This window comes from Ascidia mentula, chromosome 2, assembly GCF_947561715.1.
Source record: "Ascidia mentula chromosome 2, kaAscMent1.1, whole genome shotgun sequence".
Lineage (NCBI taxonomy): Eukaryota > Metazoa > Chordata > Ascidiacea > Phlebobranchia > Ascidiidae > Ascidia > Ascidia mentula.
In genome coordinates this window covers 591,869-607,659 of record NC_138567.1, presented here as the reverse complement: position 1 = coordinate 607,659, position 15,791 = coordinate 591,869, and the positions used below count along the sequence as shown (strand labels likewise).

Here is a 15,791-nt window from a genome sequence, read left to right as displayed (position 1 = left end):
TCACATAGGTGCAGCCTTTGAAGATTAAATTTAACGCCTGTTCTGACAAAATATTTTGCAAAATAGTTGTAAAATCAATGAGAGATTTCAAAATACATACCCTAACAAAATTGTATGAAACAAAAAACACTGCAGCGAAACAAAGAAATAATGTTAAAATATGGTTTTGCCCTCCAAGAAGTAAATTTACCTCGGCTTGGAGCCGCTGGTGTACGAGATCTGTTTCTGGGGTGCGACTGGAGGTTGAGAATCATTCGGTTAATTGCTAGAATGCGTCGTCCTTTTTCGGTTACAAGCTCGCATACGGCAATTCAAGGCAATTATATTCCGAATGAAAAAACATTTTTTTTTTATTATTGCTGTTTTTTTTATTACTTTTTTTATTATTGCTGTGACTCAGTAAAGGCGCAAACAAATTGTATGGGGGAATGCTCGTGTCCAGTTTCCAATTGAAGTTTTGCGACGTCGCAAACACGAACATAGCGTAATAAATACTTTCATTTGTATTGCCACATAAGGGCAAAAAGTAAAAAACCATAAACAACGTATGTTTAGTATAATGACGAAACAAAAGCAAAACCCTTGTGGGTTATAAAGGTTAAGTTATAGCACAAGGCCGCATGTCGCAGGAGTTTTCAACGGCGTTCTGCTTTAACACACAAATCATGCAAAATTTTCTCCCCTCCAAGTATTTGTATTCAGTACAAAAATGTAAAAATACGATATTTCTAGAATTGTGGTAAATGAAAAATGATATAAATGACAAATATACACACGACACCTGAAGTTGATAACAAAAAGTCTTGGAAGTAATTTAACCCTTTAAGCCCCACCAAGCCAATATATTGGCTTTGGCCAGACAGCAGAGCGCCTTTTTTCTTTCGCGCATATCTCACGCTGTAGTGCGTGTAACGACTTGAGGTTTTTACCAACGGAAGGCGCAAGGGCTGTAGTTTCACATAAACATAACAAAGTTGTACCTTTGTATTTGAACTTTTTTCGTAAATTGACGTTGTTTGAAACCAAATTTTTGGAAAAATAAGCAGAAAATTTTTAGTGATGTCACTGCATACTTTGTCTAATAACTTATTATCTGTACGTTGTAGCTAGAAATGATCTTCGTAAGAATTGTGGAGGAAGGTCTGACCTTTCCGATGTTGTGTTTTTTTTCGCTGTATGACGTCACAATGACTATATATTTACATGCAAATCCAGATGTATGGAAAAATTAGCCAAAAAATGTTTGGTATCATTGCATACCTTGCCTAATAACTTTTTATCTGTAAGTTGTACCTGGTAATGATCTGCATAACAATTGTAGAGGAAGGTCTCACCTTTCTAATGGTGTGTTTTTTAGCATCCTATGACATCACAATGACTATATATTTACATGCAAATATGGAGATAACAATTTGTTTTGCTTTGTATTTACGTTGAACACAATTGAAACAAAACATTATTGACTAATATGATAATCTCTAAAGCATGGCCAAATACATAAACCAACATTGAGTAATTCTTTCCTCTGCATAACAATAACCAATGGTTTTGGAAGGGTATATCCAAAACATATCCACAAAAAGTTCAATGATGGTGATTTGGTGATGTTACAGTCACCTCTGTAACATCCCTGATGCATAATTGGTATCAAAGCATCATATATATATGGAATTCATGCAAATATGCAATTCATTTCTTCATGCAATTTGTTCAAGAATCAAACAGTTGTGGGCGTGGCTGTGGGCGTCATCCAGTAAATGGGGTAGCTTCAATTTCATACAGCTGATTTTTTCTTTGTCTTTTTTATACATTGTCTCTGTTATTTCATGGAAAAGCTTTATATGCACTGACAGAAGGCTTGTCTATTCAATTATCAATATATATTGATGTTATGCCTTTTTTTTCATCAACTTGCTGACATACACTACCAGTTGAACACATAAAGAAACAAACAAAAAAATTTTTTTTAGAAGTGCTGTCAAATTCATCTGCTATCAGTTAGCAAACGTCTGAGCTGTGTAACAAAGCTTACAAGCCTTTTTACAAGCAACAACTAACAGTATATATATAACTTATACCAAAATAACTCTCTAAAATTTCAGTTTACTAGACAGTACCGTCGCTGAAAAATTTCAAATGTAGCGATCCGTTTTTTTCGCTTCATTGCGTCTTGGTGTTCACATTGATTCAGGCAACAGTCGAATTATTTTAAAATTCGCACAATTTCGGGAGATATGGACGTTTTTATAAAGGGTACTATGGCTTGAAAGCTGTTTTAGTAGGGGTGGTTGCATTTTTAGGTATAACTACACGAAAACATGGAGTTATTGAACTGGAAAAGCGATGATTGTGAAGAGTATGAATTTTCCTATCAATTTTGTGTTGACATTTTTAGTCTAGCGTTTGTAGAAATAAAGTTATAGGTACCTGAACTTGAGCAAAATTTTTTTTCAATAATTTTTAAAAAGTGATTGCGGGGCTTAAGTCGTTCTTTGTCAAGTGTTTTAGAAACGAAATTAAAAGAGCAAGGTCGTGTTTATTTACAGACGTCCGTGTTAAAAATACAAAACTATAGAAACAACAATACAAAACTAATGAAGCGAAACGGGTTACGCGAGAAAAAAGAAAAAGTGCGATTTGGGAAGTCACACTGCAGTAACATTGATCCTGTGCGCTAGAGTCATATATTGACGATGGATACGTAATGTCACATATATTTACATTTCATGATGCTTGTGTTTCAAAGAGAAATCAATGAAGCCTTTTCAACAATGCCAATATCAGAAAACCGTAGTTTAGTGTCACATGATTGATACAGCCACATATTTCGCAATATATACGTTGAACACATATACATAGCAGGAGAAAAGTTACTATTTCAACAACAAAATATCTTGTTACAACACTGTGTCTATGGAAGCAACGGTTCTATGTCGCTTTTCTTCGTTGCCTCAAAATGATTTTCAACTATTTCAAGCGAATTATCACTTTCAGTCGCAGCCGTCTGAGTTTCGTTACTTTGCATTAATACTGGATCCATGCATTCTCTTAAGTTTGGAGGAACATCTGTCTCAGGTTTATGAAATCTTTGCATAAACCATGTTGGGACTGCGGTTAACGTAGCACCAGCAGCACCAAGACCCCCCGATATCAATCCTCCAGCTAACTCAGTGGCCAACACAGAAGTAGCAGCTACAGCTGCCAATGGAGGGGTAAGTACCATCAAGCCCCCTGCAACTGCACCGCTTGTGGCGGCAATGCCGATTTTGCCACTTTTTTTACGACGTTCTCGATGTTCGACCTCCTCATAAAACTTGTTGTTCATGATTTCAATGAATTCTTCGATGGCTACTCGTTGTGAATTTTTGTCCACAATCTTCATACAAATGTTCCTGATGTAATTTTCCCCCTCCTTTGAGAAAAATATAGATACCGGATCTACTCCAAAATATCCTTCCTGCGAATTGTATTTCGATAATTTTGCATCGATAAATAAAATACTTTGTACATACTTTCTATGTTAGTTTGTATGCATATTAATTTACGACAGCAGTCAATAAACCAATGTTAAAACTAATTTCTCGTTAAACACTATTAAAAACTAACACACTTTACCGTAAAAAAATGCAAAGGAAATAGCATGAGTTTTCCGGCACACGAATCTCCACTTATGCAATTCAGTAACATCACGATAAACATGGCCACATTAAAAACAAGTAATTTTATGCTAGATCTGACCTTTTTAACGTTTTTTGCCCATTCATTTGCAAAGTCTCTGGCCATCTGTCTACCAATGTATATCTGCAGCAGGTATGCATGATTAGTTTTTTTATATAATATTTTGAAATATATGTTCAAACAGCACAAAGACCCACAGACAGATAAATTTAATTTATCCAAACACATGTCATTTAATGCTTATTGTTCTGTGGTGCGTGCTTTAATTTTTTGTCTAAAAATGTTCGATTTTATTCGTAGAGCCAACAAGGAAAGCAAAATAACATTAATTCATATAATTTAAAGCCATCATTTTGTTACTTTTTCAAAAGACTTGTTTTTTTTCAACATTCAAAAATACACCAAGAGCTTTTCATTACAAAGCTTTGTACTTGCTTCGATTAAAAGTTATTGTATGAAAGTATCCTCCTAATTTTCAAACCATACCTCACACTGTGGTACGATTTTGTTCTTGAACTTTTTTAAGTATGGCGAGTCTTCGCTGATCGGATTTTCCCGTATTAGTTTTAAGGTTGTTAACTTGCTGTTCTCATCATGTTTTTCTTTTATATCCTGAACATTCAATTCTGGAACCGATTGGATGAACTGTAGCGCAAAATAAAATGCAATACGTCTTAGGTCAACAAAATTCCATGCAAGTTTATATCAAATAAACACTAAACATTTTTCCTACTCACGTCTTCCATGAGCTTTTTGTAAAACTCAAAGCAATCTTCCAGTGGTTTCGCCATAACACTGTCCATTTGTTTCTGCAACGCATGCGCCAAGTGTATAAGGATACGCATAATGTATTAGCAAAAATTATAAATACTGTTATCTGTTTAAGCCTCAATTCCAGCAGCACAGTTCAAAATTGGCCTTCATACCTTGTTTTCCTCAACAATTTGTTGCTTTAGCATTTCGATATATGGAGTGATGTCATCAACGAGGTTTCCTTGGTTTAGACTTTTCATTGCAGCAGACGTTTCGATCATAGACTTAGTTTCAAAATCATTTCCGTTTTCGAAAGTATTCTGTAAAATAAAACAGTTAAAACACCACAGCAATGTATCAATTAAAGAAACACTTAATTTTAACAATCAAAATATCAGAATATTTAATGCCATGCTCAGATCGCATATAGGCCAACCTGTGACATGCTTGTAGATTTTGAAACATATTGACACTTTTGTTTCCATGGCGAAGTTGACCAAACACTAATAAAAACAGTGTTTTTAAATGTTTTAACTTTTCAAATGGACACGGGCTACATTTAAATTGCTTCGTGTGTTAAATAGGAAGTTTTTGTGTATTTTTTTTAAACCAAATAAGACATCTATAAAATCACTCATGTTGGAAGGGTTCACATCGTTAAAAGTAGCCTTATTTAACCCTTATATCATAAGTAGACCGATAATGATGTATGTATACGTTTTAGGTGTAATCATATAATTTATAAAAAAATGAACTACACACCTTATATTCTCTATCATTTTTTTGGCGTAACATCTCAACATATGTACTTAAGTCTTCAACAAAAGCGTTTTCCGACAAACTATTAGTGGCATTTGACCTTTCCTCTTTACCTTTTACTTCTAAATATACTTTATTTGTGCCTTCCATGTTAAGAAACTGTCAACAAAAGATTATTTGCGACCTAGGCTCGTAGGACCTGCTTAAAACCAGTGTAGCGTATATGTGCCTTTAGTAAAAATATAAAAGGGAACAAAACGTTTATTTTCTTATCACGAGAAAAAGGGCAGACCTTGAGGAAACGACATGTAAACTAACAAAGATTTGCTGCAACAACAGTAAGTCTAGGTTAGAACGAAATTAAGTTTAAACGCTTTAGCAAAGGCACACGGAGACGCACCAAATATGGTATTAAGCGGATGTTCGGATTGTTTCGCAGTATAGCTTTGTTACCCATAGTGATAAATTACAAAACACACTGGCAGGTGAGTTAAACTTCTAACGTTACGTTGCCTCTACGCATTTCTATGCCACCCATTTTCTGTTTATGAACTCTTTGAACCAACAAATATGACAAAGAAGTATTCAACAGCACAACCATTTGTATATTTCCACAAAGGTTTATTTGCATCGCAGGCATTGCAACCAAGCAGGATCAACATTTTTTTAAGATCCCCGTTGAGGTTTTAAACTAACGACCCCAGGCCATCTCTGATATCAACGGCAAATGTTTCGAGAAATGAGAATTTGATTTCTTCGAATCGCCTGTATAGTCCCTATGATTAACAGAGACTCAGCAACGGATTGGTACAAAATATTATAAATAATCCTAAGTCGTCTGTCTGTTTCAAGTTTTTACGACATATACAGTTCGCCTGTCTGTGCAGGCATCATTTTTTAATTCAATTTAAACCCAACAACTTTCCCACACTTTATTGCCATGTATTTCTTTCCAATGTCTGCGGTCAACGTTAAACATTTAAATATATGTGATTTTTTTTAATGTTGCTACAACGACTTTGTGTCCACGCTTCTGGTTTTAGAAAACATGTTTCGCTTTTTATTAAAACATCTTCAGTTCTACGTTTTATCATTTCAGCATTTAACTACCTCTTTTCTGTTTATTTTGTTTGTAGAACTGAAGATGCTTTAATATAAAGCGAAACGTGTTTTCTAAAACCAGAAGCGTGGACACAAAGTTGTTCTAGTAACATTTAAAATTGAATTAAAGGTTAACTTGTGTCACGCGAAAGAAGTGTTGCTGGTTAGGTGGATTTCATGAAGTAAAAACATTTTATTGTTAAATAGATGTCGTTGCAGCAGTGTTACATGAGCATTGACATCTACCATAATTGTTTTGTTGTATAATTAAGGAATATCAATTTCAAGTTTGATGTTGACGGGAAAATTTCTGAAACACTTCAAGTAATTTGTGGACGTACCAGATTAAAACGGATAATCTTTTCACGACTAGTACTCACCTACAACAAGAAATCATACCACAATGAACAATAAAGTGCATCTTGTTGCTGACCAATGCAAAGGTGACGACCATGTATTGGACAAAGAAAGGCCGTTGAGAAGTGAGTTTGTGGGTTATTGGTCGGAAGACGATATAAAAGCTCGCTATAATATAATGGAAATAATATTTTAAACATTTCTTGTGTTTTCCACTCAAACGATGAGCAACCGCCCCCCTCTTCCTTATTCCCTGAGTAAAATACATTCCTTGTTACAACCTTGAATATTGCAATCCAACGCAATTACAATCCGAATATAAAACAACCCCATTGCTAATTCGATTCAATGAGGGAATTCGTTACAAGGTTAACTGGTTCGTGCAGCTACACCTCCTTCACTGTTACCAAAGGTTGCAGGAAGGAATTACTGATCGCAAGGGGTCGCTATAGCACTACGCCTATATATTACAAAGCAAGCAGTTATCGAAGATGAAACTGCGTTTTTCGTTGAGTTCACATCGACCTAAACCTAAAAATACGCACTCTTACTCTTTGATGATAGTTGGCATTCGGCCCCACATCAAGATGACAAACTGTTCCTGATTTGTGCCCACGATAACCAGGGTTAATATCCCGGTGTGGTGTAAAAAGCTTTTCAGTTGTAATGCTGCTTATACTAAACATTTTGGTCTTTAAATTCGTTTAACTATTTACGATAGAACGTCAGCATGAAAACTAAAAAGAAAAACATGGATATCAAAAACACCTAGGATGTTACGTCAGCTGTGTTATTGCGTTTTAATCGATGGAAAGTTTAAGGGGGTGGAGAACAATACGCGGAAGACTTGGATTACCTCCATAACATATTTCCCACTCAAAATGACCATCTGTATAGTAGAGCTCGGTTTATCCAAATTCGTACAAATCTGAAGGTACAAATGCATGACATCAACAATTTACTGCCAAACATATTTGCATTCCATTATTTTACCGAATGCTTTAACGCAATAGTATTTTTTTTAAATGATGGATTTGATTACAAGGTTAACTGGTTTAAAAAACGTATTCGGATAGTTTGGTAAATAACATATGTCAAAGACAAAATGTTGGGCATGAAACAAAGTATTCGGACAATCCGGGGAATCGTCTTATCCGGATAAATTTATGGCACAAATCGTATCCGAATTAACCGAGTTCTACTCTGGTTATAATGGCAACAACTGTATCTAATTTACATAAATATCTGGTGACGATCAAATCACCCACTTGGCTTGTACAGCGGGTCGGGGATTTCTCGTCTCTCTCAACCGATGCGTGACGAGGATACGGAGGTTTGTTAGAATACGACGTCTCGGTATCGACACAGGGAAAGCACCTGCACACAAAGTAAAGTTCTAAGCATTTTTCCACATCGTCCAATGCAATTTTTACCCAAAGTTCTTGGTTTGTGATTTGAAATTGTTTAGTGATACCTGCGACCAAACAAACCCATTCGAGCCGTTGTTACATATCTAAAAAAAATAGCATTTAGAATCAGAGAAAAAGAAAATTCTGTGTCAGCGTATGTGGTATCAAGATTATCAGCGATTACTGCAACCGGAAAATCAATGACGAAAGTGCATCCTGTTGCTGACCAATGTAAAGGTGACGACCATGTATTTGTGTTTGTCACTCAAACGATGAGCAACCGCCCCCCTCTTCCTTATTCCCCCGAGTAAAATGCATTCCTTGTTATTAGCTTAAATAATGCAATCCAACGCAATTACAATCCGGAAAAAAAAAAACCCCATTGCTAATTCGATACAATGAGAGAATTCGTTACAAGGTTAACTGGTTCGTGCAGCTACACCTCCTTCACTGTTACCAAACGTTGCAGGAAGTAAACGAATTACTAATCGCAAGGGGTCGCTATAACACCACGCCCATACATTACAGGGCAACCAGAAAAAAAAAAAAAAAAAAAAAAAAAAAAAAACAGATATCGAAATTGAAACTGCCTTTTTGGTTGAGTTCACATCGACCTAGATCTAAAAATACGCTCTCTTACTTTTTAATGATAGTTGGCATTCGGCCCCACACCAAGATGACAAACTGTTCGTGATTTGTGCCCACGATAACCAGGGTTAATATCCCGGTGTGGTGCAAGAAGCTTTTCAGTTCTAATGCTGCTTATACGAAAAATTTTGGCCTTTATATTTATTTAATGACATAGGTCAGAGAAAAAATGTTAGGCATGAAACAAAGTATTCGGACAATCCGGATTATCGCCTAATCCGGATAAATTTATCGAACAAATCGTATCCGAATTAACCGAGTTCTACGTAGTTAGAATGAAAACAACTGTATCTAATTTACATAAATATCTGGTGACGATCAAATCACCCACTTGGCTTGTACAGCGGGCCGGGGATTTCTCGTCTCTCTCAACCGATGCGTGACGAGGATACGGAGGTTTGTTGTAATACGACGCATCGGTATCGACACAGGGAAAGCACCTACACACAAAGTCATTCCCTGTGCTTTGTTTTTCCACAAAGTAAAGTTAAAACCATATTTCCACATCGTCCAATGTAATTTTCAACCAACGTTCTAAGTTTGTGGTTTGATTAAAATTGTTTGGTGATGCCAGCGACCAAACAAACCCGATAAGGGCATGTTAGTACAAAACTTAATACAAGTAGAGCTGAATCTGGCATTCAAAATCAATACGTATCAGTGCTTACTCCAACCAACAAACGAATGTTCACATTTTATGGCTACATTATGAGATATTTATTTCAACTCTTAACGTATGTGTGTTTTATGACCCTAAATTGAACCGTAGCGGTGATTATAATATTTGTAATTTCCATGAAAAATAGACAGAACCGCCTATTTATAAAACCAGTATGCGCAGATATCGTATTCACAACCTTTCGCAATCCTATAACAAAACAGGTTTTGCACTCGGGTTAGTAGAAACATACGGACCAAGGTAGGGACATAGGAGTGAGATGGTGAAGCACATCCTGTTGTGTTGCTGGGAATGTGGAGACGATTTGTGTTCGTTCTTCACCACGGAGGTAAAAACACGGCGTGACGTCACAGTTTGGAGTTAAAAGGTTGGCATCAGATGTGAATAAATGTGTTTAACAGGTTGGCAATTGATACCAGGTGGTGTTAGCACATAAATATATTTATTGGAACAAAGAGTGTAATTTCGTATTTAAATCAGTGATTCTCACCTACTTAGACGTAAGAATTAAAACCAAACTTCAGGTTTGTAAGGAGTCGCATAAAAACGACACAAGTTGATGAGAAATGACTTGAAGAGAAAAACAAACAAACAGAACGCAGCAAAATTACACAAGTAGCTGTTGAGAATCAACTGTGATCTTTAGTAGTAAATTTAATGTCTCTGTAACAGGTATTAATGTTTTACAAAGTTATATTTTAAACATGCTTTGCAGAATATTGTTTAAATGAGTAAGTTCATCAGTGGAACCGGGGGGAAAATGACGCAAATTTGGATTTTTTTTCCATTATTTTTGTTCACTTTTCCTCCTGCTTGTTCGGAAAGTAAGTTTTTGTTTCAAAAACATTTGTGTCTACATTTGAATATGTTGATGATTTATTTGAAGGAATACATATTCAAGTAAAACATCGCAAGGCCTTCATAAATTCACCAATCTCATGTGGGGAAACGATTAACGTACAGAGTACGTATCTATGCTCACCAATAAAAACACAAATACCTCATATTTCAACTTGATTTATTTGCAGATAACACGTTGAGTGCGATTAACATTACATACAACCCTGTTAACAGTAAGTATTCAAAACATTACTTGGGAAACATTTATTTGTATTCCGTTTATTTCTACGGAGAAACATAAAAAACCTGAAGCATTCGTAAAACGCATCATGGAAACTTTCAACGATTGAATACAACAATTGATTTGTGACGTCATATAATCTCTCATTATAAAGCTATGAAACAACAGAACGTCACAGTGACGTAACTTGTGCTTTTCATGTAGATCATTGTGTGTACACATTTCACGAGGGAAAATGTTACAACGCAAGTCAATACAAAATCGCTGAATACTGTAAGCACTTGTTTATTAGAGGTGGTTTGTATGCATTTTGCCTTCACTTTTTTGTATGAATAAGAAAACGAAACGCGTTCCATCCTTTTTTCAAACTAAAGTTCCCAAGTACAAATTTTGTTTTACCGCAATTTTAGAAAGCTTCCACTTAATTTCCAATAACGAAAAATTTACAAACATTGCAGATACTTCCCTTGAAAAATACTGCTTATTAAGCACATCAAAAAATGGAATCAAATCTCCAAGAATCTCTACCAAAAGTTCAAGATCACCGGAAAAAGTAAAATCTAAGTTTATATTTCATGTGGATTGTTAAACTATTTATTTTAAATTCGTTTTTTAGGGGAAGGTAACCCAACGGAAGGTTACAAGGCGGTGTTTGAGGTTCTATCATGCATTGAACAAGGTATATGTATTCTCCAAGTTATGATAAAATAATAATGTTCATAAACAAATAGTTAGTAACGTTTTTATATTAAACTGTTTTATCTGCAGCAGGAAATCAGGAATACGCCATTACAACTGACACTACGGACAATGGTAATAAATACTTGAACTCGACTTGTATCAAAACTTAGGTTTTCTACTGACTTACTGTAACTAACATAACAAAAACAAGTTTGCGTTTTGGGTCTCTGTGTCATTTGTTGTAATTAAATTTCTTTAAAGGATGGTGTTACAACTACATAACCGGAAAATGCTACGACTTCAACATGATTAAAGTTGCAGGTAAATTATAAACTTTCATTAGAACCCTTGCATGTAAACGGTGCCACGTGGGCCAAGCACATAGTGTTAACACAATTTATAAAGTTGCTTTCAAACGTGTAACCTTGCATATGTGCAATATTTAATTTCTTCAATGCGACGGGTCAGTCTCTGGTCTATACCTACAGTACTTGCTGGTGCACTGCTTTCGTTAGAGACTGACTGTAACGACTTTATTCGCACAAGCTTGATCTCGCTTCCCTTAGTTGCTGCAAGTGACGTGACAAATAAAATGCGGTAACGGCGCTGTTTTCAGGGAGAGAAACCTCGTGCTAATATATATGTTTAACAGTCAGTTTCTTATGAAAACAGTGCAACAGCAAGTACTATGTGCAATATTGTTCTGTTACACTACATGCTCTTTTTCTCGTATAATGTATTGCCAACGTGACTCTGGAAACGGCAAAAAATTTCTTCACAGGAAATTGTACTTTGAAGAATTTGGACGAATGGAATCAGTTTCCATTATCCAGATTCACCGATAATATTTTGTTGTTTAAATCAGGGCTTCTTTAAACATTTGAGTTCGCGACTTCTTTGTATTAAATCAAATTTCCGCGTCCCTTTGTGTTAAACGGTCGCCCATTTTTTCTTCTATTCAAATGTAATTTTATTATAATCGGGTAAAACGCTTAACAGACCTAACAGAGTGACCCAACATAAGTGTCTGTAGATGTCATTAGGAATATTACAGTTAAATGTTGCGTATTATACATACTTCACAGCACTAACTGCACTACACTTTAATGTTGAAAAATTTCTTGTGTAAGTTTTCAGTTGATACAAGCAAGTTTATACAAATCATTCTTGCAACAAACCTTTCTTTTTACATACAGTATCAAAATACGACAACCAAAACATTTTTGAGATATCACCTTGCTTTGCCGACGACACCTCAGGTAACATTTAAACCAGCATTAAATAACCTGTGTTCCGGATAATCAGAAATCCTTAACAATGAATGTTTTTACCTTAAAGTGGAAATGCATCGACATTGCGCCAACTCAAGTGCCGAGATTCAGTTTAATGTGGGAGGTAAGAAATGTCGTTACCTTATATGGTGATCGGTCTGTGACCTCATATAGAGGAAAGCTAACGTTATCGGAAGTTATGGAGGCATTGCAGATTGCATAGTTTCCTGCTGTTACGTAATGTCGTTTTATGGCCCTTATTTGGATGAATTGTCTCAGACAACAAACTATTGTACAAGAAGGTCTAACTGTATAGCTCAAAAGCGGGTAATGTACGGTTGCATTATATTTTTCTAATAACTGTGGTTTGTTCATTCACGACCACGACCTCAGCACCAACTACCGATGCTGCGACTTATTCCAATCCAACCACTTCTAACCCGGTACCAACAAAACCAAACCCAAGCTAGATAACAATTGTACATCACTATCAGGCATAAGACCCGCAATTAAGCGACGTAATTATTTTCAGACCTGATGATGAAAGCGAGTAATTTCAACCCTCAAAATGCCGATGACGTAAATAATATTGAAAATCTGATCAAACGTATTGCACTATCTGATCTTCCGCCAAACGAAACCATCCACGGTCATTTGTACGTTGAACACGTTCAAATCAAAGAAGGGCAGAAGCAATTCACCACCATGCAGGAACTTGGCTCAGCGCTCATCCAATTTACATTACAGACAGACGGGTCGGCTCAAATCATAGCTTCTGCGTTTGTTTTCAACACAAACTACTCACAAGTGGTTCAAGGATCATCTCCCAACCGTGATGCTCTCATCAACACCGAATACATTCTTCCTAAAAATTCCACCTTCGTTGTTATTATTGGGTTAAAGGTCAACAAACCCAATAACAAAACCACTGACGATGATGAACTTCAGGGCAATGCAAGCTACACATTATCTTCTCCTTTACAAGAAACCACCTGCAGGAAAATCAACGATGACAAAAAGAAAATCAACAAGATGGCGCCACTTTGTCTCTTCTTCGACCGAGAAAAGAAGGAATATTCGGATCGTGGTTGCTCCACATCCAAGGATGCAGGAACTGGAAAGGTCACGTGCAAATGCAACCACCTCACCATGTTCACCGTCCTCCTGGCCGTCAAAACTACAACTATTCCAAAGCATTTGAAGGTATGAGTTGTGTTCCCAACATGCCATGTAGTTTGCACCAACCCTAAGTAATATTTCTGTTCTTTGTGTTTCCAGATCACCACTTACGTTACAGAATCTGTATCCATTGTCTTCCTGGTCATCACCATAGTAACGCTGTATCGTAACCGACGCAGAGGTGACAGAGTTCCTGTTCAAACAAACTTGGCGGTGGCTCTCCTTCTTCTTCACGTGATCAATCTGTCACATGATCTCTTTGCCATGCATGATCAGTCATGCATGGTGGGCACTGCAGGCAACCATATTTTCTTGCTTTGCAGCGGTAAGTGCTTGGCCCAACTAACAAGATACCACATCTAAACCTAATCAATGTGCTGGTATTCATTAGGAATGTGGTTTCTGATCGAGGGAATACGACTCTTCATGGCTACCTCCAATCCAATCAAATTCCAAGCCCAGGATTCAAAAGATCGACTCAAGTACTTTATGATCTTCGGGTGGCTTCTTCCCGTCTTGATTGTGGGAATATCCGCACCCGTGGGATTCCACTTTGGCGTCTACATGAAACCACAGCCTTATTACGAAGCGTGCCACCAATATCAAAACAACACTTCACCAATTCCCAAGTACGACAGATGCTGGTTGGCTCCCAACACTCCGGTTTTCTACACTTCCGTCATCACTCCTCTTGCTCTCGTCCTTCTCATCAACCTCCTTATCATCATAAAGACGTCGTTTGTTTCTTTAACCTCCCGAAGGATGCGGAACAGAGGAGATGACCCTGATCAGGAAGATGCAAAGAGAGCGGCAAAAACGTTCATTTTCCTCTTCTTGCTGCTCGGTGGAACCTGGAGCTTGGCATTCTTCACTGGTGAGTTACGAAGTTCCCAGTGTTTATTTATTTGTGCTAAAAAATCCTTGCTTTGTTTCAGGAATCGGAAACGAAATCACGAACGAGGTTTTCATGTACATTCACAGCTTGGTGAACGGGATGCAAGGATTCGTCGTCTTTCTCATCTATTGCGTCATGGATGTCGTCATCCGGCCGACGATCCTACTGTGTAGTAGGGCATGAACAGCATAATGACATGTTCGATGAACTTTACATTGCAAATATTCTCTCGTAATTTGTAAATATGCGAAACCTTGTTATCGTCACAAGTACAAGTGTTCAATATTTCACCGTATTGTTCGTATTTCAAACAATATCACCCTTTGTTCCCTGCAAATATTAAACTTTCCAGTCAACACTCTGTTGCAAATGTTTGCATTGTTTTCACCAAAGTAATACAGCTTTACCAAAACAAGATCCCCATGTTGGGTTCACACATTTAACAATTGAGCGATAATTCCATCCAACCGTTTTACTTTTTATATTTTGTTTCTATGGTTTGAGCACTTGATATTTTTTGATTTCCATGCTCTAGTATTTAATTTCCTGCGGTTATTAAAACCGTGCTCTGCATTGTTAATCGAAATTTCGCTGATTCTTTCGCTGTATTTGATTTTTCGTAACTGCAATAAGTTCATAATTTTACGCAATTACAGTAAACGTTTGTGAATAAAACCGTTAATAAAATCCCAGTTGGGAAGGTGGAAGTTATCCTGTACAATTAGGGGAGGAATATAAAGTTTCTATATGAGAGGATATGACTTTTAGCGCTTAAAATTTAACATGGTGTATCACATAGGTGCAGCCTTTGAAGGCTAAATTTTTGAAGACTAAAAACCGCCTGTTCTAACAAAATGTTTTGCAAAATAGTTGTAAAAGCAATGAGAGATTTCAAAATACACACCCGAACAAAATTGTATGAATCTTGAAACACTGCAGCGAAGAAAAGAAATAATGTTAAAATATGGTTTTGCCTCCAAGGAGTTAATTTACCTCGGCTTGGGGCCGCTGGTGTACTAGATCTGTTTCTGGGGTGCGACTGGAGGTTGAGAATCATTCGGTTAATTGCTTGAATGCGTCGTCCTTTTTCGGTTACAAGCTCGCATACGGCAATTCAAGGCAATTATATTCCGAATGAAAAAACAATCTCATTGCATTTTTTGATTCCAGAAAACTCGGAATGAACAACAAAAATAATTGCCGACACGAAAAAGGTTTCCGACATCTTCCATTCCACGATTTCACTGGACCAACGGAGCAACTATTGAGGATATGAAGCCAGTCTAACTTTTTTATTATT

The 15,791-nt window shown here is 36.6% G+C and overlaps 1 protein-coding gene across 1 annotated transcript; it reads left to right on the top strand.

The window, feature by feature from the left end:
* The first annotated feature begins 6,694 nt into the window (after window positions 1–6,694).
* On the top strand, window positions 6,695–14,674 carry LOC145889015 (adhesion G-protein coupled receptor G2-like). The gene is made up of 10 exons (XM_082979890.1): window positions 6,695–6,773; window positions 11,082–11,144; window positions 11,234–11,278; window positions 11,408–11,467; window positions 12,343–12,405; window positions 12,485–12,541; window positions 12,950–13,620; window positions 13,696–13,921; window positions 13,988–14,470; window positions 14,532–14,674. The coding sequence occupies exons 1-10, from the start codon at window positions 6,695–6,697 to the stop codon at window positions 14,672–14,674; spliced, it is 1,890 nt and encodes a 629-aa protein (XP_082836016.1).
* Window positions 14,675–15,791: the final 1,117 nt, after the last annotated feature.

Bases quoted from the DNA above. Each gene is read 5' to 3' on its own strand.
- LOC145889015 (XM_082979890.1), top strand. From the start codon at position 6,695: ATGAACAATAAAGTGCATCTTGTTGCTGACCAATGCAAAGGTGACGAC. The intron at 11,468-12,342 runs GTAAATTATAAA...TTTTACATACAG, and splicing joins CAACATGATTAAAGTTGCAG to TATCAAAATACGACAACCAA. The intron at 12,406-12,484 runs GTAACATTTAAA...TTTACCTTAAAG, and splicing joins CTTTGCCGACGACACCTCAG to TGGAAATGCATCGACATTGC.